We start from the raw sequence: 24,151 nt of genomic DNA, 5'->3' as shown, positions 1-24,151 counted from the left end.
TTTCCTGAGGCTTGGCCCCTTGATGGTCTGGAATCCACGAACTCGGCTAGGCTGGCTGGCCAGTGAGCCCTCCCCCCAGCTCTGCCTGCCCCGCCTCCCCAGTGCTGGGATTCCAAGCATGGACCCACCACGCATCCTATGTGGGGTCCGGGGATCGGACACAGGTCCTCCTCATGTTTGTGTGGCAGGCTCTTTCCAGGCTGAGCCCTCTCCCCAGCCCAAAGGAACATTTCCAAGTGCTGTCTGTCCCCCTTCTGTGGACTCAAAAGATCTGGTTGTAACTGGTCTCCTTGCCAGGTCGTCACGAGAAAACACAGCCACGAGAGAGAGCCGAGATGCTGCTGCTGATGTCTCTCAGCCGTTGAGTGGAGACCAAGGCTCTGAATGCAGGCGTCTTCCTAGCTTACACTACAACTGGGAAAAAGAACTCAGCAAAAACAAGCATCTCGGGTCAAAAAAGGTCAAGAAAATGAGTGAGGCCGGAGGGTGGTTTATTTGTAAAACCCCCGGGATGACTTTAAAAACACAACCTTTTGGGGAGAAACTATAGTGATTCAGACCAAAAAAAAAAAAAAAAAAAAAAAAAGGCAGCATGCTTTTTGGGAACTTACCCCTCCCTCCACTTCGGGTGGACAAGACATTCTGTGTTCCTATTTTTGGGTGAAAAAGAGGTGGACGTGGAAAGTCCAAGGTGAAGATGGGTTCGGCCTGTCTCTGCCTGGTTTACATGTACAGTGGGCGCTATGGGGTGATACCCGTGCTGTGTGCCAGGCAGACCCAGTTCCTCCTCAGGGCCTTCCCATCCCTCTCCACCTTTTCTGCTCCCCCTTGTGCCTCGGAGCTGGAGAAACTTCTGGTCAAACTGGTCAGTTGGCAAACAGAGAGGTCAGAAAACAAAAGCTGGGTCATGTGACAGCAGACCCAAGCCACTTCTGCCAGGACAGCCCCAGAACTAGCCAAAACTTGACCGTAACCACCCCCTCGACTAAGGGACAGAATGTTGACACCAGTTCTCGCCAAACCGGGGGGCTCACTGTGCTGTGTGAGTGACCGCTTGGGTAAAGACACTTCAAGCTGAGGACGTATTCAGATCTTCTGGGCCCTTAATGGGTGCCGGGTGGATTCTGAATGTGGACCTGTGTGCCTGGCGGCGGCAGAAAAATAAGTAGTGACCCAGGCAGGGTTGCGGGGGAGGGGGTAGTGAAAAGGTCACCACCATGGAAGGCGCAGGCCCCTGGAAATTCCCTACTGTCCAGGGTCTACTTCAGTTCTTCGGCCTCAGTTCTACTTCCCTGCAAACTCAGGAGGCTGAGCAGAGCTCTCAAGGAGGTGCTTCCTCTTGTGCCCCTTGAGTTGGTAGTCAGCCGGCAAGAGCCAGAATGCCCTAAGGCCCCCCCGCCCCGCATTGGACACACACCCTGAGGCCTTTCACCTGAGTGCAAGCCGGCTGTGACCTTGAACCCAGAGTGCTTCATCAGCTGGGCCCCCAGGGACAGCTCTGCTCCAGGGCGGGACTCTTCACCCGGCTTCACCCTTGCGCAGCAGTAGCCAAGCAACTTTCTCCACTATTTCGGGTTTCTCTTGGCTTGGTTCACAGAGGGAGGTCGAGGGTGGGGCTAGTGGCTGGGGACACCCCCCCTGGGAGTAGCTCTGACCTCCATCAGGTTTTGGCAATCACCTGAATGCACAGGTGAGGCCGCTCCAGGGTAACTCCTGGAAGTGCCTGGTTGACAGGGTGCTATTGGAGCCCTCCTGGCATGGTCCCCCGCGTCCTGGGCAATCTGGGCTGCGCCCCGGGGAGCTAAGGGTGAGGAGAAGGAGAGGGAGGAAAGGGAGGAGGGAGAGGGAGGGGAGGAGGGAGAGGAAGTCCCTGGTGCCTGAGAGGCTGGGTCAGGAGCGCGTGGCCGCGGACGGTTGGGGGCGCGCCGCCGGGCTTGGGGCGCGGAGCCGCGGAAGGGGCGGTGCGTTCGGGGTCCGCGTCGGGGTCGCGCGTCGGGCGCGCCGTGGCCCCGTCGGGGCGGCGGGAGCTGCGGAGCCGCCATGGCGGACCTGGAGGCCGTGCTGGCCGACGTCAGCTACCTGATGGCCATGGAGAAGAGCAAGGCGGCGCCGGCGGCGCGCGCCAGCAAGAAGGTCGTCCTACCGGAGCCCAGGTACGGGTCTGGCCCTCCGCGCCCTCTCCGGTCCCCTCCCGTGCCCTCCCGTCCCCTCCCGTCCCCTCCGGTCCTCTCCCGCCTTCTCCGATCCCTCCAGTCCCCTCCCTTCCCCTCTGCCCCGCTGTCCCGGGCTGGTTGCAGGACCCCCTTTCCCCCCTGTCCTCCCCCCACCACCCCACCGCTCCGCAGCAGTAAGACAGACCTCCCGTTCCCAGCTCTGTCACCCGCTCCCTCACCTGAGCCGCTTAACTCAACTTGGACCCCTGGCGGCCTGCCCTCTCTGGAAAGGATGACAGAAGTGCTTGAGTCCAGCCCGGTCTTGCAAGACTGTATAGGTTCCCGCTGAACTGGCCCTGGCTGGCGACTCCCTGCCAAGTTGCCCTTTTACCCCCCGCCGATTGATTATTGATTTTACCGGGGTGTGATGGCTTCTTAGGGCTGGACTTGTCCCAGGGCGTTCCCACCGGTGTTCCAGAGCAGGGCTGAGGGCTCCCTTCTTAACTGACCCCACGGCCGGTTAGTTGCAGAGATGGTGTGGTTCCCCACCCCCCCTGCACAACAACAGTCCCCCGGAGTTGACAGTAAAATTGGCTCTGACTTTATGGCCACCCCTGAACCATGCAATTCTGTAAGGATCCAAACCAAAGTTGCTCCCCCGTTGAAACAGCCAAGTGTGACACACCCATGGGGCACCAATGTTACCTGGATGTAAAGGAAAATAGACATATTTATTCTTTCCGTATTTTGAGGTGCTGGGGATGGGACCCAGGGTTTCACATGTGCGAGGTAGGCAGTCTACATGCACAGCCCCCAAAGAACCGCTCACTGCTGAGCGATGGTCAGATTATTTTTTTCCAAGTGTGTGTTTGTGAGCCCCGTGATCCAGGGAGCATCAAATCCCTGTGCTGTGTTTGCTGGGAAGATTCATACTGTACACACAGCTGCGCTGCCTGGGTATTTTTGGCTTGCCTTCCCTTCCAAGCCTTGGCCCCTTGCTGTTTTTGGGGGGTATGTTGCTCCCTGACAGAGCAAACCATCCACGAGGGGGGACCTCAGTGGACTGTGGTCAGTCCACGCCCTCCTGGAGTTTAACCTGTCTGAAGCTCACTGGAAATGGGACTTGATTGGAATCCCTAGTAAGTGGGAAGGGGGAAGACCCGGGACTCCCCAAGTCAGATTCAAACTTCAGTAGAAAACTCCCCCTGTGGGGGACAAGAAAAAGCTCCTCTTCACCCTCTCCTCCCTTTCCTCTGCCCCCACCCTGTTGAGGGGCAGGGAATCTTAAATATGTATGGTTTCTATATATAAAACCAATAAATCACAACTCATGGGGAGTTCTGTGGGGGAGGGGGATAGACGATGACTAAATTTAGGAAGGTCCTTCTGCTCATCTCTTTTTTTTTTTCTTGGTATTTTGAACCCTAGCTGGGCTTCTGCTCTGCACTCTCACCCCGGGGCGTACACCACAGTGCCTGGGGCCTTCACTTTCCTGTACCGACACCTCTGTTTTCCCACGGTCTTCGTTGTTGGTCATGCTTCCTTTCGAAGGAGAAGTGGTGGTGTATGCAGTTGAGCTGACAAAGCCCCGGCATTCTAAGGCTGAGGGACGTCAACAGGAGAATCAGGTTAGGGAGAGGCGCTCGAGGACCGCTCTTCTGCGGCCAGTTTTCAGGCAGACTCTTGAATCAGGCCGTCGGTCCCCCTCTTGTCCTCTGTCTGTCTGTCTTAGTGACTTCAGCCCTTAAGAGTAACGACCACCCGATGACAGTCCCTCCCGGTGCCTTGTGAGGGTTTGGCTGCTGGAAGACATTGTTTAGAGACGTGTTTGCCTAACGAGGAACATGTATTTGAACTTGCCTGTTGGTCTGTCACTATCGATTTTTTTTTTTTTTATTTCCAACTAATTATCTGGTCACCGTCCGAATTCTTCCTGCTTCCTGATCTCAAGCGACTCTGCCTCTTCCCAGTTTTCAACCGAACCAGACAGTAGTATCGTGTTAACGATAACGAAACTGGTCTGCAGGGCCCAGCCTCCTTTGCTTGTTATAAGGAATCTGGGAAAACGGAACACTGAGCCCAGGGGAGAGTTGGCCTCCCCCCCACCCCCCCCAGAAGGCAAGAGGCAAACATTTTGCTATGTTGACATATTATTCAATTAACGGGCCGACGGGTGTAAATCCTCTGAAGACTGACTATCTGTTCAAATCACATCTCTGCTTTAGTTCACCCAAACATTTGTTGAGCTAATGGAGCTGATAATGGGGCCTTTTGGAGGTGGTGCCTGTGACTCTTGCAGCCCTGCTAACCAGTGCGTTTATCTACTGTGTCCATTGTATGCCTCAGTGACAAGAAATGATCCAATTGAATTGAATCTAACTCACAGGCAAGGCCCCGAGAGTCAGGGCTCTTAGTCACTTAGCCGTTAACTAAGACAGCTCTTCACACTGGGTCCGCTTCTCTGTTAACCTTTTCCAAACAGAATGTTATTGAGTTGACCTGGAGTCACATGTGGCTGAAGGAAATTGAGTAATGAGGCTTAGTCTTCCCCTGAGAAACCCTTTCTGTTTCCTCGATGTTGACGATGTTGGGCCCTGCATTAGGAAGCCCCTCTTGTCAATCACTCATGCAGAATAACCGGGAGAGCAGAAAGAACATGGCTGAGACCGTGGGTCAGAGGGCAACCTCAGCTACCAGTCCACACGCTCCGCCCTGTCAGCCAGGTCTTGCTCGCTGCTGCATAGGCCGGGACAGCTGACCCCCACACTTCCAGTCTCTATCTCCCATCTTGCTGTAACAGCAACACTGAAAGTACAGATGTGTGCCACCTTGTCCCTCTTTATGTGGGTTCTGGGGATCCGAACTCAGGTCCTCACGCTCTTGATTTTCTGAGCTATCTCCCCGGCCCTGTTTGTTGTTTCTTCTCCTGAGTTGGTAGCAGTGGTGGACCCGTTTCTCAGAAGGCCGGTGTGGGGATGTTCTGACACGCCACACAGCCCTCCCCACTAGGCCTCTAATAGTCAAGACACAGTGGGTCGACCTGGGCAAGAGCTTTGCTTTCAAGTGTGGGTGCCCCACTGTTCTGTTCTACCCCGGACCGGCGGCGTCTGGATTCTGTGGTTCTGCGTTTGTGGAACACATTGTGCTCTCGAAGCGCTTTCTCATGACTGGTGAAGAGCTGTCCGCGCTTGGCAACACGTAAGTGCCATGGCTGTTTGCGTCTCCTGTCTGTCACACAAACGTGGAAAGGGTGTGGCTCTTTGCCGTTACACGTTGTGATGCTCCTGGTTTTGTTCTGTGCCCACAGTCTAACCTGGAAAATGTGATGAGTACTGATAGGGGTGGGAAGTGTCCGGGTGGCGGCTTTCTGCAAAGCTCCCATCCCCAGCACCACAAACAAACAAACAAACAAACAAACAAACAAACAAACCCATAGAGCCTTCGGGAATAAAGTATTTCGTCTTCAATAGGAGTCATTCCAAGAGAGGAAGCACTTCTTCCCAACAGGCACAAATTCAAAAGGCAATTTGTCGTGACCTTTCCACTCTTATTTCATTCTTGGTCAAAGTTAATTTGTGCCAGGGACTTGGAGAGGCACGGGATGCTCACAGCTGCCGGTCCTTGGTAACAGATGTTCTGGAGCAATCAATTTGGGACCTGCCCAGTGCAACACTGTAAAATGCTTGAAATCCAGGGCCCCGTGCGTCCCTCTGAGGTACAGGCAGTCCTTGTTTTGATGATCTGTTCTTAGAGACAATCTTTGGAAGCACTTGCCCAGAACTTGGCTCGGCCAGACCCCCAGGAAGACAAGGATGAGACTCGGGGAAGGGTGTCGGGGTTGGAGGAGACGCTGTGAAAGTCTTCCTCAGCAGGTGGACGGATGGACGGCAAAGGGGAGAAGTGAGATTGGGAACAATAGGGGGCTTTTCTCCTTGGGGCCCCCAACACCCTGACAAAGGAACGGTGTCTGCTAGGTAATGGCACAGGAAATAACGTCACTGGCAACATCTCCTCCTCCAGCCTTGGCGCCTCAAGTGTCGCTGTGGTAGCCACAGCAGGTGCACACCATTCTCCTGTTTCACACATGCTCAAGAATACCAGGGACGGGAAGGCAGGGGATCCAGGGTACGGGATACAGGATGTGAATCCGGGCTCCCCAATCTACCCACTGCACGGCTGAACCTCCCCCAGCTGAACAGACTAGCCAACACTCTCACCTCTTACTGTACAGGGAGTGGATGAAACCTTTTGTTTTTAGTTTGGAGAAAGGTCGTGTTAGGAGATCTTAGTCACTGGTGCAGCTCTGGGATATCAGGACTGTCCTCAGAGGCTGTGAGAGAGCAGTAATTCCTCTGGGGCCTCTGAGGAGGGTAATTATGATCAAGTAAATCTGCAGGTGAAGCCTTGTTCCCCAGAAGGAGGTCGAGGTTCGATAACACAGGGAAAGAGCGTGGCGGTCGTCCTTGCTGGAGTAGTAAGGAGTTGTGGTCAGCATCGCCTCATCCCAGCTTCCAGACAGGGTTTCCACCTGAGCGTTTGCTCAGAAAAAGTCGGTGCTGACCCCCCCCCCCCCCCAACTTCCATTTCTAGGAAAAGATAATGTATTTAGCTTTATTCTTAATAAAAATCACTATTTCAAAAAACCTCTTATTAGAGAATGATAGGTGTGAAAGGCTCCCGGTGGGAAAGGAGGTGAGCATGGCCGTCTCCTTGTCACTGTGTCCCTCTGTAGACACCGGCCGGCAGTAGGAACAGAAGTGACGAACTCCGTGCCCTGGATAGTCTTATGTCAGCTTGGCACAGCTGGAGTCACTGGAGAGGAGGGAGCCTCGACTGAGAAAATGCCTCCATAAGATCAGGTTGTAGGCAAGCCTGTGGGGCATTTTCTTAATTAAGGATTGATGGGGGAGGGCTCAGCCCATGGTGGGCGGTGCCATCTATGGGCTGGTGTTTCTAAGAAAGCAGGCTGAGCAAGCCATGGGGGCAAGCCAGTAAGCAGCACCCCTCCATGACCTCTGCATCAGCTCCTGCCTCCAGGCTCCTGCCCTGACTTACTTTGGTGATGAACAGTGATTTGGAAGCATACGCCAAATAAACCCTTTCCTCCCCAAGTTGCTTTTGGTCACGGTGTTTCATCACAGTAATAGTCACCCTGACTAAGACACTGGGCATGTATGTGTGGCCTGGAACTCACTATGTAGACCAGGTTTGGCTTCAGACTTAGAGATCCACCTGCCTCTACCTCCCAAGTGCTGGGATTAAAGGCGTGTGCCATCACGCCTGGCTTTTCCACCTTATTTTTTGAGGTAGGGTTTCTTGCTGAACCTGAGACTCATTGGTTCAGATGGACTGGTTGGCCAGCAATCTGCAGGGTTCCACCTGTCTCTACCTTCATTTCAGATCTGGGGTTAGACATGCGCTATCACACGTGGCTTTTATGTGGTGTTGGGGGTCCAAACTCAGGGCCTTCTGTGTGCCGGGCTGAGGCGGCTCTTCCTGTGCCACTGGTGTCTGGGGGAGCTGGGTGTCCTCCTGCCTCTGCCTCTCCAGTCTCTCACATCTTCCTTCTTCCTTTCTAGTCTCATCATGCAGAAGTGGAATTCCCAGGCCTTCTGATTGCTCTGTGGGTCGGTCTTCATATCCTGTAAATGTCTCTTCTAATTGTAGAAATCATCTTTCGGGTCCTCTGTGCTTTGACCAAATCATGCACATATTTAAATACTTTCTGTGTGTGGCATTACAGGAGAAGAGTTCTGCCATCCGGGTATCTGGTAGTCAGTGAAGGCCATCTGGATACCTGGTAGCTGGTGAAGGCCATCTGGATACTTGGTAGCTGGTAAAGGCCATCTGGATACCTGGTAGCTGGTGAAGGCCATCTGGATACCTGGTAGCTGGTGAAGGCCATCTGGATACCTGGTAGCTGGTGAAGGCCATCTGGATACTTGGTAGCTGGTGAAGGCCATCTGGATACCTGGTAGCTGGTGAAGGCCATCTGGATACTTGGTAGCTGGTGAAGGCCATCTGGATACTTGGTAGCTGGTGAAGGCCATCCAGATACCTGGTAGCTGGTGAAGGCCATCTGGATACTTGGTAGCTGGTAAAGGCCATCTGGATACCTGGTAGTTGGTGAAGGCCATCTGGATGCCTGGTAGTCGGTGAAGGTCAGCTTGGACTCTGCCTTGGGTCTATGAACTAGTCTGATACTGCTCCATCCTACCATGGTGTTGGGAACAGGAAGTGGGGATCATATGAGAGGAGGTGGCCAAGCCCTCCATGCAGAGTGACCTGAGAGCCCTCTGCCATCAAGGGCCATCAGCCTCCTGGGCCCTCTCTCCTATCGGCGATGAATGTAGTAGAATGGAAGGTTCTAGGGGAGCCTTGGGAAGTCTCCGATCCCTGTATTCAGTTTCCCCACCTCTCACACACCATACCGACTCATTTCTGACCTTAAACTGCTCCCACAGAAACCCCTGTCCTAAGTATTTTTATTCATTCATTAGTAGAGCGTGGAACAAACGGGAAGTCTCCTGACCAGTCAGACACAGGAGAAGGCGGTTTTCCATCATACTGTCTGGTTGTTGGGGTTGTGCGCAGCACAGGGCGTCGCTACACTTTCAAAAAGCGCATGACAGTGGCCGGGAGTGTGGATCAGCTGGCAGAAGCATGTGATGGCAGAAACATGTGCCCAGCATGCATGGAAACCTCAGTTTGATTCCCCAGCACCTTGTACGCAAGGTGTGGTGGTCCACACCTGTAATCCCAGTACTTGGGAGGTGGAGGCAGGGAGGGTCAGGAGTTCAAGGCCTTCTTTTGCTACATAGTGAGTTAGAGGCTAGCCTGGGCTACATGAGAACCTGTCTCAAAACTCAAAAAAAGGAGGAGCAATGGAAGAGTGTGTGTGTATGTGTGTGTGTGTGTGTGTGTGTGTGTGCGCGTGTGTAGTTCAAACTAGACTGCTTTAGATGTGAAGCAGCGTATTGGGGGCTTGGTGCCAGACTGCTTGGAGGAGATGGAGGCAGAACCCTGGAGAGTTGGGGGGATGAAAAAGTTAGGCCAGGGAAGAACAGCTGCTGAGCCCTAGAACCAGAAGTGTGTGTGCATCCCAGATGCCTCCTTGGCTTTTTTCTTTGAGCTGCCTAGTGTGGCCTTGTGTGTCTAGAACCTTCTACATAGCATTTCCCTCCTTTCTCTCTCCCCCTGCACCCCTCCATCCCTCCGGGTGAGATCTGGGGTCTCCACAGGTCTTCTGCTCTTGACTTGGTGCCCTTCCTTCCCTGACATGAGCCAGGAGTGATGGTGTGATGCTCTGGGTGGCTCCGGAGAGTGAGCAGAGGGCAGTTCCCCCCACTCTTTCTTAGACCTGAGCAGACTGAGAAACCCACAGGGTCTGACTCTCTCGTGTTTGAAGGGCTCTTGGAGCGCGACCAGTCCAGTCTAGTCACACATCTCTGACACCTTTGGAATGTCTGTAATGTCACAGGGCTGTCCTGTAGTACAGTCCGAATGCTGGGTTCTTCCTGCCCCTCTGGGGTTCTCCAGAACACAGCTTCCCAAGTATGGCAGCTCCCCAGCCTGCCTTGGCTTTCATGGGAAGGTCTCTGGTTCCTTGTCATCTTGTGTACAATGAGGTGTGCACGTCACCTTGTAATCCATAAAGTACAGGAGTGGCTCCGTTAAATGAGAATCCTAAAATTCACAAAGATGTCAAGAAGACAGACATAAAATCCCCATGACTACTTTAGGTACGGTATCTTGGGTGTTGAATGTGGGGCCAGCTTACTTCTAAGTTCTGTTTTTAGGAAGAGGTTTTTAGGCCCTGTGAATGCTTTAAAATCTGTGGTTGTCAGTTTTCTGACCAAGGTTCGAATTAGAATGTGGAGTGAGGTGTGGGTTCCACACACACGTTGCATTAAGCGGGTGCCCTGTGAGGTAGAAGGCTTTCCGTGTTTAATGAGGAAGGTGGGCCCTAATTGTACTGATGAGCTACCTTGCCTCGTGAGGACAGTAAGAGGAGCATTTCAGGGATTCAGAAACACACATCCCATTAGCCAGGGCGGGTTCTACTCTCCTGAATCCTTGCAGCCAAGCTCTGCTGTCTCCAGAGCTGGGTGTGACCCGGACCTCAGGAACTAGGCAAGTGCTGACGCTCTCTCTCCCATCCAGTGCAGCATCCTGAATCATATTCCCGAGCAACACACCCTCGTGTGTGCTGCCGTGTGATCTGCCAGCTGGGGGTCTAGTATTTCACATAGAAGAAATCCTTGCAAGAAGACTTTACACGGTTTGCAGTTGTTTCGTCCAGGGTTTCTACCTGTATCTCCATGGCTCTTGATAGGGATTTAAGTTAAAATTAGACGAAGAGTTCCATGAATCAACCTTCTTCATGTGGCTGCTAAATACCGAAGTCTGTGTTTTAGGTTCAGAGACATCGAAGGCTGTGATATTCTGCCTGTATCCTCTTTGTGAAGTATGGGTGTCTGGCGGGTCTGGGGGCGGCAGAGCGCTTGCCTAGCTGTATGAGAGAGAGAGAGAGAGAGAGAGAGAGAGAGAGAGAGAGAGAGAGAGAGAGAGAGAGAGAGAGAGCCTCACTTGCCTGCCTGAGGGACTTGGTGGTGAGTCACAGGTCCACTCAACCCTGGACTCCTGTGACAGCAAGCCGAGGGAGGGGCTGCACACCCGAAATGTGGCCTCACTATTTCTGACTAAATTTGTGGTGTGGGTTGCACATCTTGTCACACATGTATGAGTTGCATGCCTGTGTGTGTGTGTGTGTGTGTGTGTGTGTGTGTGTGTGTGCAGGTGCAGGTGCACATGGAACTGCATGTATGTGTATGTGGAGGCCGGAGGTCCACCAAAGATTTTGTCCCCCGGAAGCCGCCCACCTTGGTTTGTTGAGACAAAGTCACTCACTGATGCAGAGCTCACCCATGAGGGGGGCTGGCCAGGGCTCGCCTCTCCAGTGCTGGGACCGGAACTCAAGTCCTCACTCTGGCAAGGCAGGTGAGTGCGTTCCCGAGTGATCTCCAGCCCTCCAGTCTGTTTCTTCTGTTACAAAGACACCCTGACTGGAAAAAGAGCAGTGCAGTGGGTCTCGTCAGTACGACCTGAAGTGTAGATCAGGGCACGCCCTGGCTGGTGTCCTGGGCACTGCAGTCTGGACCCTCGGGTGGGAAGGAGTTAGTGTTGATGTGTAGAGTGGGGCCCTGCCTCCCCTCCCCCCCAGCAGACACATCCAGGGTCTGATCAGCGTCTGGCTGGCATGCTTGGATCCACGTGAAAACAGATGCCTGCCTGTGTTTCTGTGCTGTAGACTGACGGCCGCTGCACAGACCTGGGGCGGCTCCCTTTGGCGGCTTCTCCTCAGCGCCCGGCTTGTGGCCCTCTCCCATCTGTCTGGGGCAGTCAGTGCACATGACGGCAGAGCCCACTGAGGAGGAGGTGACGGAGTCCTGTGGTTTCATAGTCCCCTCCACTTTCCTGCAACAGTTTGGACCTGACGTGTAGACTGGCCTGCAGGAAAGCAACCACCACAACACCGACTTCTCACTTCCCTTTGTACATGCGTGCACATGAGACCCTCAGAGACTCGCTCGCTGGTGGCTGTTGGTCACTCATTCCATGCTGTGTCGTAGACTTGAATTTAACGTTTTCTTTAACTGCTCTGGGTCAGGGCAGAGCCACAGCATTGGGTGACAATCAGGGACAGGTGGGTTTGACCAGATCGTGAGTCAAGCCCCACAACCATGGGAAGGCTGGCCCTGAAGAGGGAGAGGGTTGTGCACCTTCAGGAGTCACAGTTACTTCTGGGATGGAGGGGTTGGGGCGGGGCGGGGCACAGTGCACCATGTCCGTGTGAGGAAATGCCCACAGTTTTGAGAAACACAAACAACGGAGTGTAGATTTGATTTAAAATACCTTAAGAAATGGAGGGAACGTGGGAAGCCCCCAAGCCTGGTAATTGCTAAGGATGGACTCTGGGTGTCTTTATACTCCACTCTTGCTGGCTGAGAATAATAATAATAATAATAATAATAATAATAATTATTATTATTATTATTTGAGACAGGATCTCATGTAGTACAGGCTGGCTTCAAACTCACTGTGTAGCCAAGGATGACCTTGAATATCTGGTATTCTGACTTCTGCCTCTGGAGTGCTGAGGTTACAGAATGCACCACCGTGCCCTGTTTGTGTGGTGCTGGGGTGGAACCCAGGGCTTGGTGCATGCTGGGCAAGCAGCCTGGTTTGGGGATTTTTGTGGTGATGGCGAGGTGTGAAGGTGCTAGCTGTATTCTTTCAAGGGGGAGGGCCTCGGTTGTCACACACAAGGGGACGGTGACAGTGTCATACAGATGCAGTGTTCTGCATTGACAACTTCCTGGTGCAAAGAGCTTTGCTGAAGTTCCTTGAGGTCTAGGGTTGCAGTGCCAATGAAGAAAACCTGGTGTGTGTGTGTGTGGGGGGGGGGGGTTAGGAAGAGCCTGGCTGGGTCAGACAAGCCTCACTCCAAGCACACTGTCACCCCCCCCATCTTCTTATTAAGATGCCCCCAAGCAACTGCTTTCTATTTTAAAATCATTCGAAGGCCTATGAGCTGGCTCAGCAGGTAAAGGGGCTTGTGGCTGAGCCTGGTGAACCGAGTTCGATCCCCAGGACTCCCATGGTGGGAGGAGAGAACCAACTTCGGCAAGCTGCCTGTCCTCTGACTTCCACATGCTCACTGTGACATGTACACAACCTCCCCACATCCCCCACCATGCCACAGCGATGAACGTGTTTCCAGATGGGTTGCTAAGACCAGTAGGAGGAGAAGCAAAGTTTTCCTAAAGAGACCCTGGATAATCGAGAGCGACAGCTTCCAGAGCAGGTGCAGCAGTGTGCAGATGTCAGTCCAGAGAGCTTGTTCATTCCAGAAAACACAGGGGCTGGGGACCTCATGGGTGGTAGAGCGTTCGCCCAACGGGGGACTAGGCCCTCAGTTCCGTCCCCACCACTGAACAAAGTCAGTGAAGACTGTAAAGTCAGTGGATCCTCACTGACTCAGAAGAGACAAAGTAACCAGCCCGAGATTGCAAAAGTAGACAAACCCAGGGAGCCGCATCCACAGTCCACAGATTAGATTTATGAACAAGTAACTGAGCTGTCGGGGAAGGGGGGGGGGGGGCTCTGACAGTCGCTATCACGCAAGATTCTCATCCCTCTACGTGGTGTGCAGAAACAAGTTCCAGAGCATTTAATGATGCTGTCCTAGAAGCGTTATATCAGAATGCAAGGGAACTTACGTCTGCGAGCCTGGGGGACACATGGGGCTCTCCTAAGCAAACCCTGAGACTGCAGACTGTGACGGGGAGACTGAGGGATGTGAAGACCCCAACCTGAAGTTCTCATGTGACCCAAGTTGTCAAACGCTAGCCTAAAAGACTGAGTGCCCTTAGGAGAGGCGCCTGGCCCAGAGGTGTCCCCGGATTGGGGATTTATCTTTTTAGATTTCGGAATATTTGCAGGTACATAATGAGATAGGACACGAGTCTAATCGCAGAGCTCTCTGGGTCATGCCCATTACCCACCCGTGGCCCTAAAGGGCATCTTGTTACTGAGGCCTCGTATCAAAACAAACAGTGCTTTCAGATTCAGGAGTATTTTGCATTCTGGGTCTTCAGATTAGGGGTGCATGGGGTGACTGTCCTCGGATGGGGTGACTTAGCTTCTCACTTCTCTGCTGGGCGATACTCATTTAATGATGTGTCTGCCAGGCTCACAATGCTTCAGGGAGGAGGCGGCCCGGCCAGTGCTGAGGGTGCAGGCCCTTTCTGTCAGTGACTCAGTGTTTGCTGGGCAGTTTCTCCTCACAGACTCGGGAGGGAGGTGCTTCTTTCCAGCAGACGCATCGGCCCTGATGCTGTGGTGGGCATTCAGGAGTCTTCACAGTGCCGTGGAGGCGAGCGAGTCCCACTGTGGCGTCTGTCTCCCTGCATTTAAAGGAAAATTACTGGCCTTTTGCGCGTTTATTTGCTGTGTTCTCCTGGCCTGGAAAAGCCAGCGCCTCCTGTCCCTGCTTCTCTCTTTGTCCTCACGGTGGAACCGGTCAGTAGCTGCAGTCCTGCACAGTACGGGAACAGCCACTGTCCTGGCCGAGTTCTCCAGGCCTCCTCTAGATGAGGCCCTGCAGGGCAGGAGACTTTGAGCACATGAATGGCTATCGGCTGAATATTCCTCATCCTCCCAAGGGGAGCATATGTTTTTAAAAAAGCAAGGCCTGGTGGTGCAGGCCTGGAATCCCAGCTACCTCGGAGGCTGAGGCTGGAGGCTCACAGGTCGAAGGCCCGTGACTTACCTTGACAAAGTTCAGAGCAGGCAGCCTAGTGGAGAGTGCTGGGGATATAGCTCAGCAGGAGAGCCCTTGTCTGACACATACTAGGTCCTGTTCAATCCCCACCCAGCCCCCCAAAGAGAGAGAGTTTGCTATCCTGTATACGGTATGGTCGATATCCAAAGCGCTGAACTTTAAGACAAGGTTCTTTATGCTCGTGATATCAGGAACCCCTGGATTCATTTGTTTGGGCAAAAAACACAGGTCCAGGACAGTGGTTCTCAACCTGTGGGTCGCGACCCCTTCAGGGGGGTCGAATGGTCCTTTCACAGGGGTCGCCTAAGACCATTGGAAAACACAGGTATTTACGTTATGATTCATAACAGTAGCAAGGTTACAGTTATGAAGTTACAAGGAAAATAATTTTGTGGATGGGGGTCACCACATCACGAGGAACTGTACTAAAAGGTTGTGGGAAGGTTGAGAACCATTGTCCTAGGAGATGACATTATTTTAAACTGCAGACTTGGATACATTGGGTTCAGTAGCTTTCCTTAATCTGTGAGACTCTTGGTCTTTTTTTTTTTTGGCTTTGGTGTTTGTTTTTCGAGACAGGGTTTCTCTGTGTAGCCCTGGCTGTCCTGGAACTCACTCTGTAGACCAGGCTGGCTGAGAACTCAGAGATCCGCCTGCCTCTGCCTCCCGAGTGCTGGGATTAAAGGTGTGCACCACTATATCTGACTCAAGAATCATTTTCTCTAAACAATTCTGGGGAACCTTACGTGAGAAAAATACTAGCTGAGGAACCGAACCATTTCTTGGTGACTAATGAGACAGGAGGCTAGAACCCACTGGGCTCAGGGCAAGGCAGTAGGGGTTGGACTCCTGGAGTCTTGGGAGGACATTTCCTGGGAGGCTCATTTTGTTTTGAAAAGTAACTTGAAGGCTCCGGTCAGTGTCAGTACAGGATGTCACACTTGGCTGCTGGCCTGGCCTCACTGGTGTCAGTTGTCTGAGAAACTGAGATAAAGGGAAGCTGAGGGCCCTCAGGGTTTACTGAAGGTCAGTGCTGTTGGGCAGGGTGTGGTTTAAGATCGTGTTACATCAGGATCACTGTGGAAGGGCCCAGGGTGTGTGTGTGTGTGTGTGTGTGTGTGTGTGTGTGTGTGTGTGTGTGTGTGTGTATGCTTGTGTGTGTGGAGTGTGTACGTGTGTGTATGTCTGTATGCTTGCGTGTGTGGTGGAGTATGCACGTGTGTGTATGTGTGTGTGTATGCATTCATATGTAGGGGAGCATGCACATGTGTGTGTGTATACATCTGTGGAGGTCAGAGGTCACTGTTGCTGGTCTCCTTCAGCTGCTCTTCACATTCACTTTTTTCATTTCTTGGCCTGAGTCTCTCCCCGAGCTCCCTGATTAGGCTGAGCTGGGTGGCTCTGGAGCACGGGAACTCCTGTCTCCTTCCCATTCTGGGATTGCCGGTGTGTGCCCTGGTGCCCGGCTTCTCATGACCCTGGGTTTGGCAAGGACAAGAAGCCAGTGAGCAGCTGGCTCTGCTTCCATGGCTGCTCCCTGCCCCTGCCGTCCTCCCTGCCCTTCCTGTGGGCTTCTGCTCCAGGTCGGACCCCAGCCTGGGATGCATCCCCAGCAGGAGCAGGGGAGGAGCCAGGGCAAACCAACCTCATTTTAAGGAAGTGATGTGGAAGAGCTGTCCCTTCTGGTAAAGCTTCCACTGTTGAGACCCCACTAATTCTTGAGGTGCATTGTCTATTGGCTGTCTGGGTTCTTCTCTGTTCAGATGGAGGTGGAGGATGGTGAGGAACAGCCCCCTCAGCATGAAGGGTCCTGGATGCCAGAGGCTCATTCATAGGCTGCATTTGGCCAGTTGGGATTGGCGGGTTTCAGATCTCAGTCTCCAGCTACTCTTCTGGCACTGTCCTGTCAGAGAGTTGTTTATTTGGGCCCCCTTAGGGTAAGCTGTGCAGAGATGCAGGGGGACAGCGTTGGACAAGGTGCAGTCCGGTGCTGCCCCTTGGAACCCTGGGTAATGAAGTTCAAGTATGTTTGATGTAGTGCAAAGAGGGGACTGGGACAGTGGGTTTGCGGTGCAACTAGGAGGACCAGAGTTTGTGTCGTCAGCACTCAGGCACCCAGTGGCTCCTGTCTGTAGCCCTGGTGCATGGGGTGGAGACAGGAGGATACCTGTGGATGGCCGGCCAGCTGACCTCATGGAATCTGTGAGCTCCAGGCTCAGGGAGAGACTCAGTCTCAAAAAAGGTGTTACGTGCGGGGTGTGGGCATGTCAGTGCACATCTTCCATTGCTTGGGAAGCAAAGCCTGGCGGTTCTGGGCCAGCCAAGGTCACATAGTGAGACCCTGTTGCAATCAATCAATCAATCAATCAATCAATCAATCAGTAGATAAATGGGATAACAAATGAATGAGAAGAAAAATAGAAAAACAGTAGCACATGATAGAGGAAGAAACTCATTGACCTCTTACCTCCATGTGCTGGAACACACATGTGGGCATACATTCGCATCACACTACACACACACACACAGAGCACAACATGGCATTGATTGTCCAGCTCTTGCTGGAGTAGCACAAGGAGCTTTAAGGTCACACAGCTTCACTGGCCTGTGAGCTTTCAGGGACAAAGACTGTGGGTGCTGAATTGTTCACGACTGTGGGATTTATATGGGAGACTGAGTGCTGGGGAGATGGAGGAGGTAGGGGAGGAGCTGGGGGATGGAGGAGGCTGCGGAGGAGCTGGGGGGTGGAGGAGGCTGGGGAGGAGCTGGGGGTGGAGGAGGTGAGAGAAGAGCTGGGGATGGAGGAGGCTGGGGAGGAGCTGGGGGATGGAGGAGGCTGGGGAGGAGCTGGGGGTGGAGGAGGTGAGAGAAGAGCTGGGGATGGAGGAGGCTGGGGAGGAGTTGGGGGATGGAGGAGGCTGGGGAGGAGCTGGGGGATGGAGGAGGCTGGGGAGGAGCTGGTCCCCATCTGCATGGTGAGACACTCACACAGCCTACGGTTGCAGCCTGTGTGGTCTGGTGGCTTACACAGCGAGGCAAAGTTTCCATGGTGACTTTGGATATTTGGTCCTGGGTTGTGTGCCTAATGAGTTGTTTGTGGAAAATCTCTAGCAACTGCACAGTAGAAAACAAAACACCCAAGTCTTGCGGTTTCGCTTTTTGAGGGACTTAAAGTTTGGAGTGACGGCTGAGCCATTTTTTCTTAGAGACGCTGGCCTGTGGTTTGTGGCCCTGATGAATGGTGACAACTGCCGTCTGGGTATGCGTGGTTTGCAGAACACTCGCACACACCAGCTGGCCTGGTCTCCCCACCTGTTTCCTGTGCAACTAGACTTTTACGGGAATGTGATGCCTACCGGGCAAAATATTTATGCACTAGAGTAAAACAGCCAGGTCTCAGGCGGAGCTTGGTGGATTTTAACTGTGGAAGCTGCGCAGTCAGGTTAGCCGCTGAGTCTAACGGGGACATGCTGGGGCTCCGCCTCTCTTCCCCTGGCTTGAGGAGATCAGGTGGCCGGTCCTTCCATTAATTAATTGTGTGTGTGTGGGGGTGTGCATTGAAGTCGGAGGACAGCTTGTGGGAGTCCCTTCTCTCCTTTCACTGTGTGAGTCCTGGGTGTTGAACCCAGGTTGTCAGCTTGGCCACAAGCATCTTTCTCTGCTGAGCCGTAGTGCCAGCCCTTTCATGTGATAGTAGCAGAGGCATTTTAGCCGTGGAGCTGTCTGGTTCATGTACTCAGCAGGGTCTCCACGGCACTACTGTCTCTCTGCCCAGCTGCTGTCCAACTTTAAGTAATAAAATACCAGTCCTCCTCAAAGTCGGCAAAGTATCTGAAGAGCTGTTCTCCCACAGAAGACACACCGGTGACAGATAAGGGACTTAGCACGTTTATCATCTGCTCTGGCTAATTTGCCATCCAGGCCCATGCAGAGGCCAGAAGGCAGACACTGTCCACAGAGTATTTGTGGTATTAGCTCCATGTGGAGAATAGTGCATGTGTTCCTGGAATCAGGAATCGGTGAGTCACGTGGTCTGTGCAGTCCACAGGATTCCCCTCAGCAATGCTGAAGAAAGGGACCCACAGGCCGCCTCTACAACAGCAGCAGCCAGACACAAAGACCATACTCTACATGGAATTTCTAGGGGTCACAAGGTACAAAGATACATGGCCTGTGGATGGCTGGCCTCTGGTGGGAGCAGACGTAGATCACCAGTGGATCCGGGGATCCCCTGGGCACACTGGAAGTGTTTTGGGATGGATCGAGGTAACAGACCGTGTGATTATGCAACGCCGTACAAGTCAGGCGGGTGAGATGGCTCAGCAGGTACAGGTGCTTGCTGCCAAGCTCGGTGACCTGAGCCCTGGGACCCACATGGTGGAAGGAGAGAACTGACTCCCGTGGGCTGTCCTCCGACCCCCACATACACGCTGTGGCATGTGCATGTGTGTGCACGCACAAAATAAATAAAACATTAAAACAAAAAAAAAAACCCAAAAAACAAACCTTTCCACCTGCATTTCCGTGGCTAAGAAACTAGCTCAAAACAAACAAACAAACGAACAAAAAAAAAAAAAAAAAAAAAAAAAAAAACCTGTGAGGAAAAGGAGCTGATGAGAAACACAAATACAAGAGCAGGACAATCTTCTTAAATTGACCCCCACACATAGTTACATTCCATGCAAATTGTCCACATACTTCAAAAGACAGAGACTGTCAAAAAGAACAGGGAAGCAAGGCCCAACTGTGAGCTGCAAGCCAGAAACTCACCCAGGTGGGAAAACATGAGATGCTTAGGCAGCGGACCCCAGACAGACACCAGCTGAGAGAAACTTGCAGCAGTCTGGTCAGGCTTTAAGGAAAGAGGCAGGAGAACCAAGGCTGTGACATGCATCAAGAAGAGATGTTTCTAGATGACGGGTCCCCTCATCACTGAGGCGCGGGAACCCCCTCCCCCGTGTGTCTAATTGAGCTACAAAACAGACAGGGCAGGTGTCATCAAAAGCACACATGGACAGAGTCAGGATTAAAGTTTGAGAGTTCTGTGAGTTCTGCATCCCCACCCCAGCAACTTACAGAAAAAAAATAAGAGAGGAACTTGGTAACACTGAATCTGGAATATCTAAGTGGCACCGTCCGTTACTCATCCCGACCCAAGGAGCATTTGTCAATCAGTTCTTCCAGTAGCAACACCCATGCATTCTGCTCCCACGTGCACAAAAGACTCAAAAATAGATTATAGGCCGGGCAGTCAGGCACAGATCAACAAATCCAGAGAGAACAGAGCCATTTGGTATGCGCTTTCTAGCCACCAAAGAATTAAGCCAGGATCAATACCTGGCGGGCACCTGACATCTCCAAGAACTCAGAAATAAGCAACGTGAACGTAAATAAATTGCAGCGCACAAAACAGGTGTCAGGGGAAATCAAAAAGCCATCTGAATGGGGAGAAAATGAAGGCAGGTATGTCAGGAGCTGTGAGATGCAGTTACGTCAGTGCCCAGAGGGAGCTCAGGAACTGCCAAGCTACCTCAGAAAGAATTAAGATCACCCGTGAAACTCCCCAAGCTAGCAAAGGAACAAGGAAGACCAGACCCCATGGTGCTTCTGTGAGGGGTCGCGCGTGGGGCAGACACAGGCCTGTGGGTGTGTGGTATTTTCTCCACAGAGGGTCCAGGATGACTCAGTGAGGGTCAGATGGTCTTGTCACACAACAGTGAACCATTAGGGACAATATGGGGAACAAGACCTTTGCCTTTTACCCTATCAGTGCAGAGATCAGCCTGAAATGAACACTGGACCTGATGGGAGCTACAGCTAAGGCTTATTTTGTTATTTTAATTGTGTGTGTCTGTACATGGGTCTAAAAGAGGACCTTGGATCCCCTGGAACTGGAGTCACAGGAGTTTGTGAGTGCTGGCAATCGAACCCTGGTCCTCTGTTCTCTTAGCCACTGAGCCATCTCTCCAGCTCTAAAAACCCTGAAACTTCTAAAGGAAAAATATAGATGGCCTTGGCAGTATGAATACTGCAAAGCACAGATTGTCCATCAAGGAAATGATCCATAACATGGAAGTCATCAGCTAAACCAGTGTCAGAAAGACCCCATGATAAACCAAGAAGACCTGAGAGGGTCCAATTCGGGGAGACAACTGGAGTCATATAGACTTCTGTTCTTCCAGGCTACGTTAAAAAGCCTTACAGTCGATAACCAGGCAAACAGCCCAGTGAAAAGCTGGACTGTGTGATGAGGCTCCTCACAAAAGCAGATGTATTGATCCCAGTCAGCAGGTACGGACGTGTTCAACATCACTGCTCACGAGGGAAGTAAGGGCAAGTTAAAATACAAGATCTGCCCCACACGGCAAGGCGTCTAAAAGTTAGAATAGCCAAAGCGTGGACGGGGTGGAGGAGCAGCTTGAAACATCACACACTGTCAGTGGGAATGTGAGATGACCGGAGCGCTTGGAACTGTGGCGTGCACCGTTTCCCTGGCTGGGTGACAGAGTTCTCCAGGCGACCGGCGCTCTCAACTCCCCGTAAGAGATGACAACGCGTGTCCTTAAAATGTCCTGGGCGTGGATATTTAAGGTATCTATCATTCATAACAGTCCCAAACTGGTGGCAACACAGATGTCCACAAACAAATGATCAGCAAACCCGGGGCTATTCCTGCAGCCACAGAAGCTTGGCTGGGGAAAGGCGGAGGACCCACAATGTGGAGTGTGGGAGCAGCCACTGGGCTAAAGAAAAAAGCAAACTCCTGAGATGAGACAGCCCGACTTGGAGGTCAGGGCAGGTCACTGTCTTGACCTGTGTCACGTGGCCTGTATGGAAGACCCCTAGCTGCCTGGACTCCAGAATCTATGGATATATTTCTACCTTCTGGGGCTGACGGAAACTTTTGATATCTATTGTTAGGACAAGGAGTGACAGGCTGTGTGGACTTGCGTCAGGCTCACCTGCCAGTGCTACCAAGATATGCGTTTAATTATGACTTGTGGTGGTTTGAATAGGTATGGCTCCCATAGACTCGTGTGTTTGTGTCTTAGTTAGGGTTTCTATCGCTGTGAAAGAGACACCATGACCACGGCAACTCTTATAAAGGAAATACATTGCATCGGGGCTGGCTTACGGTGTCAGAGGTTTAGTCCACTATCGCCATGGGAGGGACACGGCAGCATGTCTCTTCACAGCAATAGAAACCCTAAGACATGACATACATCAGAAATGAAAAATGAATTATACCTTGGTTTGTCTTTAAATGGTTATAAAAAAAGGAATTCTGGGCCAGGAAGGAGCCCAGGGGGTAAGGGTCCTTGCTGACAGTCGCCAGTAGGAGTTCCGTGTCCCAAACCCACAGGTAGAAGAGAATTAAACCCCACACACGTCCTGCGACCTCCACACGGGCACTCTGCAGACTGACACACACACACACACACACACACACACACACACACACACGGAGTAAATGTAAACCGTGGAGGTAGCTTGTTCGCTCGCCGGCTGCCGTCAGTGACTGGCGGGCTGGATTTCATTCCGTCTGAACCAGCGCTCTGGGGCTCACCTGCTGAAAAGTTCCCCCTTCTCCATTTCCTGTCTGGGTCACACGTCACAGTTCAGGGTGTGTGGGGCTCGCTCTCTGAGCTCCCGGCTCCTTCTGCGGGGAGCGCGTCATTGTGTCCTGATTATGCTTCTTTCGTAATGAGCCCCGATCTCTTACTTCTCCTCCTTCAGAAATGGACTGGCTGCCCTAGATTCTGTGTTGTTTTGTATAGTTTGTTTCTTGTTTCTACATCCTGTGAAAGTCCCCTCGGGGTCCTAATGGGCTCAGACCGACTTTATAATGAAATTTGGCAGATCTTTGAATGTTCTTAATGTTCATTCTTTCTGTTCATAACCACGGGACATATCCTCACTCTGTCATTTCTCTCTCTGTGTGTGATTTATAATTTTCCCCATAAATGTCTTGTGTGTGTTTTGGAAGATTTTAATTTCAAAGTATTTCAGGTTTTTTATTTTAGTGCGACTAGACTTGTCCCTTTTAATCACTTTTAAAATTGGTGGTGTGTGGAAATGATTTCAAAACACTAATCCTGTACCTGGGGGTGGGTTTGGGGGAGAGTCTTTTGCTTTTGTTTTAAGAAAGAGATTGATAGCAGGATTTCTGTGTGTGCCTGTCTGGGGCTGTGTGGGAGTGTGCGTATGGTATGTGTGCATGTGGATAGGGCTGTGTGCTCAGTGTACGCGAGGCATTTATGTGCATATCTGGGGCTGTGTGCAGGGGATGTGTGCATGCATGGGACTGTGTGGGGAGTATGTGTGTGCATGCCTCGGGCTGTGTAGGGAGTATGTATGCATGCATGAGGCTGTGGGGGGGGGGTATATGTGCATACATGGGGGCTGTGTGAGGAATATGTGTGTGCATGCATGGGACTATGTGAAGAGCATGTGTGTGCATGAATAGGGTGTGTAGGTGGTGTGTATGTGCATGCTCATATACTCATGCATACTTTAGAGAGAGGTGAATACTGAGGGTAAGTTTTGGCATCTTCTGAAATGGATTCTCCACATACAGAGTTGGCCCCGGGTCCCGGGAAAGGGTGGTGACTGGAGTCTTGGCTGCTATCAGTCCCTGGATGGTTCCTGTAGTCCTGGATAGCAGTGGGAGGAATCTCTCATACAGCTGATGTCCTTGAGGGACAGTGACCCCCTCTTCCTCCCTCTGTGGATCAGGGTCACTCACGCTACACTTTCAATGTCGTCTTTAAAATACACCACTGTATCGACGCCTCTTCCCGTTGCTGTAACCAAATGTCTGACAGAACCTGCTCAAGGGAGGCAGGGTTTGCTCCACCCCACCGTCTGAGGGTTCAATCTATTATGGTGGGGGTGGCATGGTGGCAGGAAGCTTCTGGATGTGGCTGCAGGACCATGAAACTGCTTGCCTACATCTGGATGGATCAGGAAGTAAATACGGGGCAGGAAGTGGGTTCTGACTATGAACCTCACGACCCATACCCCAATGGCCACTTCCTTCAGCTGCGCCCCACCTCCTAAAGTACCCACACAGCACCCAAAGAGCACTGCCCGCTGCAACCGAGAGCTCAAAGACATGATCCTGGGGGGGACATTTCACACCAAAGCATAACATTCTCCCTGGGCCCCCCGTAGGCTCACGGCCATCCCATGATGCCGCTGTGTCCAGTCTCACTTCAAAAGTCTTCTTGTTCCCACGCTGTTTTCAGAAGTCCAAAGTCTCAGCCTGGCCTGGGTGGCACACACCTTCAACCAAAGTACTTGGGAGGCAGAGGCAGGGGGATCTCTGTGAGTTCAGGGCCAGCCTGATGTACACAGAGAATTCCAGGACCCTGTCACAAAAACACACAAACAAACAAAACCCCCAAAACTCCAAAGTCCCTTCCTGGACCAAAGACAAACTCTTAACTGTAAGTCCATGTAACATTAAAAATATGTTTCTTACTTCCAACATACGTGTGTGGAGTAAATATTCCCATTCCCAAAGTGGGTGGGGGTGATCACGATTACAAGGCCCTGACTTTTCAACACCCCCTGAGCAACTTTTTTTTTTATTTAAAAATTTTGTTTATTCATTTTACATACCAACCACAGATCCCCCTCTCATCCCTCC

The 24,151-nt window shown here is 52.1% G+C and overlaps 1 protein-coding gene across 1 annotated transcript in view; it reads left to right on the top strand.

Annotated features, from left to right (window-relative positions):
• Window positions 1–1,949: 1,949 nt before the first annotated feature.
• Grk3 (G protein-coupled receptor kinase 3) overlaps window positions 1,950–24,151 on the top strand; it is a 96,970-nt gene continuing 74,768 nt past the window's right edge. Inside the window, exon 1 of the mRNA XM_052754992.1 lies at window positions 1,950–2,153. Within this exon, the coding sequence (XP_052610952.1) occupies window positions 2,041–2,153 (113 nt within the window). The 5' untranslated portion in view covers window positions 1,950–2,040. The remainder of the gene's footprint in view (window positions 2,154–24,151) is intronic.

Source organism: Peromyscus californicus, unplaced genomic scaffold (assembly GCF_007827085.1).
Source record: "Peromyscus californicus insignis strain IS unplaced genomic scaffold, ASM782708v3 Scaffold_2__1_contigs__length_46816999, whole genome shotgun sequence".
NCBI classification, from domain to species: domain Eukaryota; kingdom Metazoa; phylum Chordata; class Mammalia; order Rodentia; family Cricetidae; genus Peromyscus; species Peromyscus californicus.
This window is presented reverse-complemented; position numbering and strand designations above follow the sequence as displayed.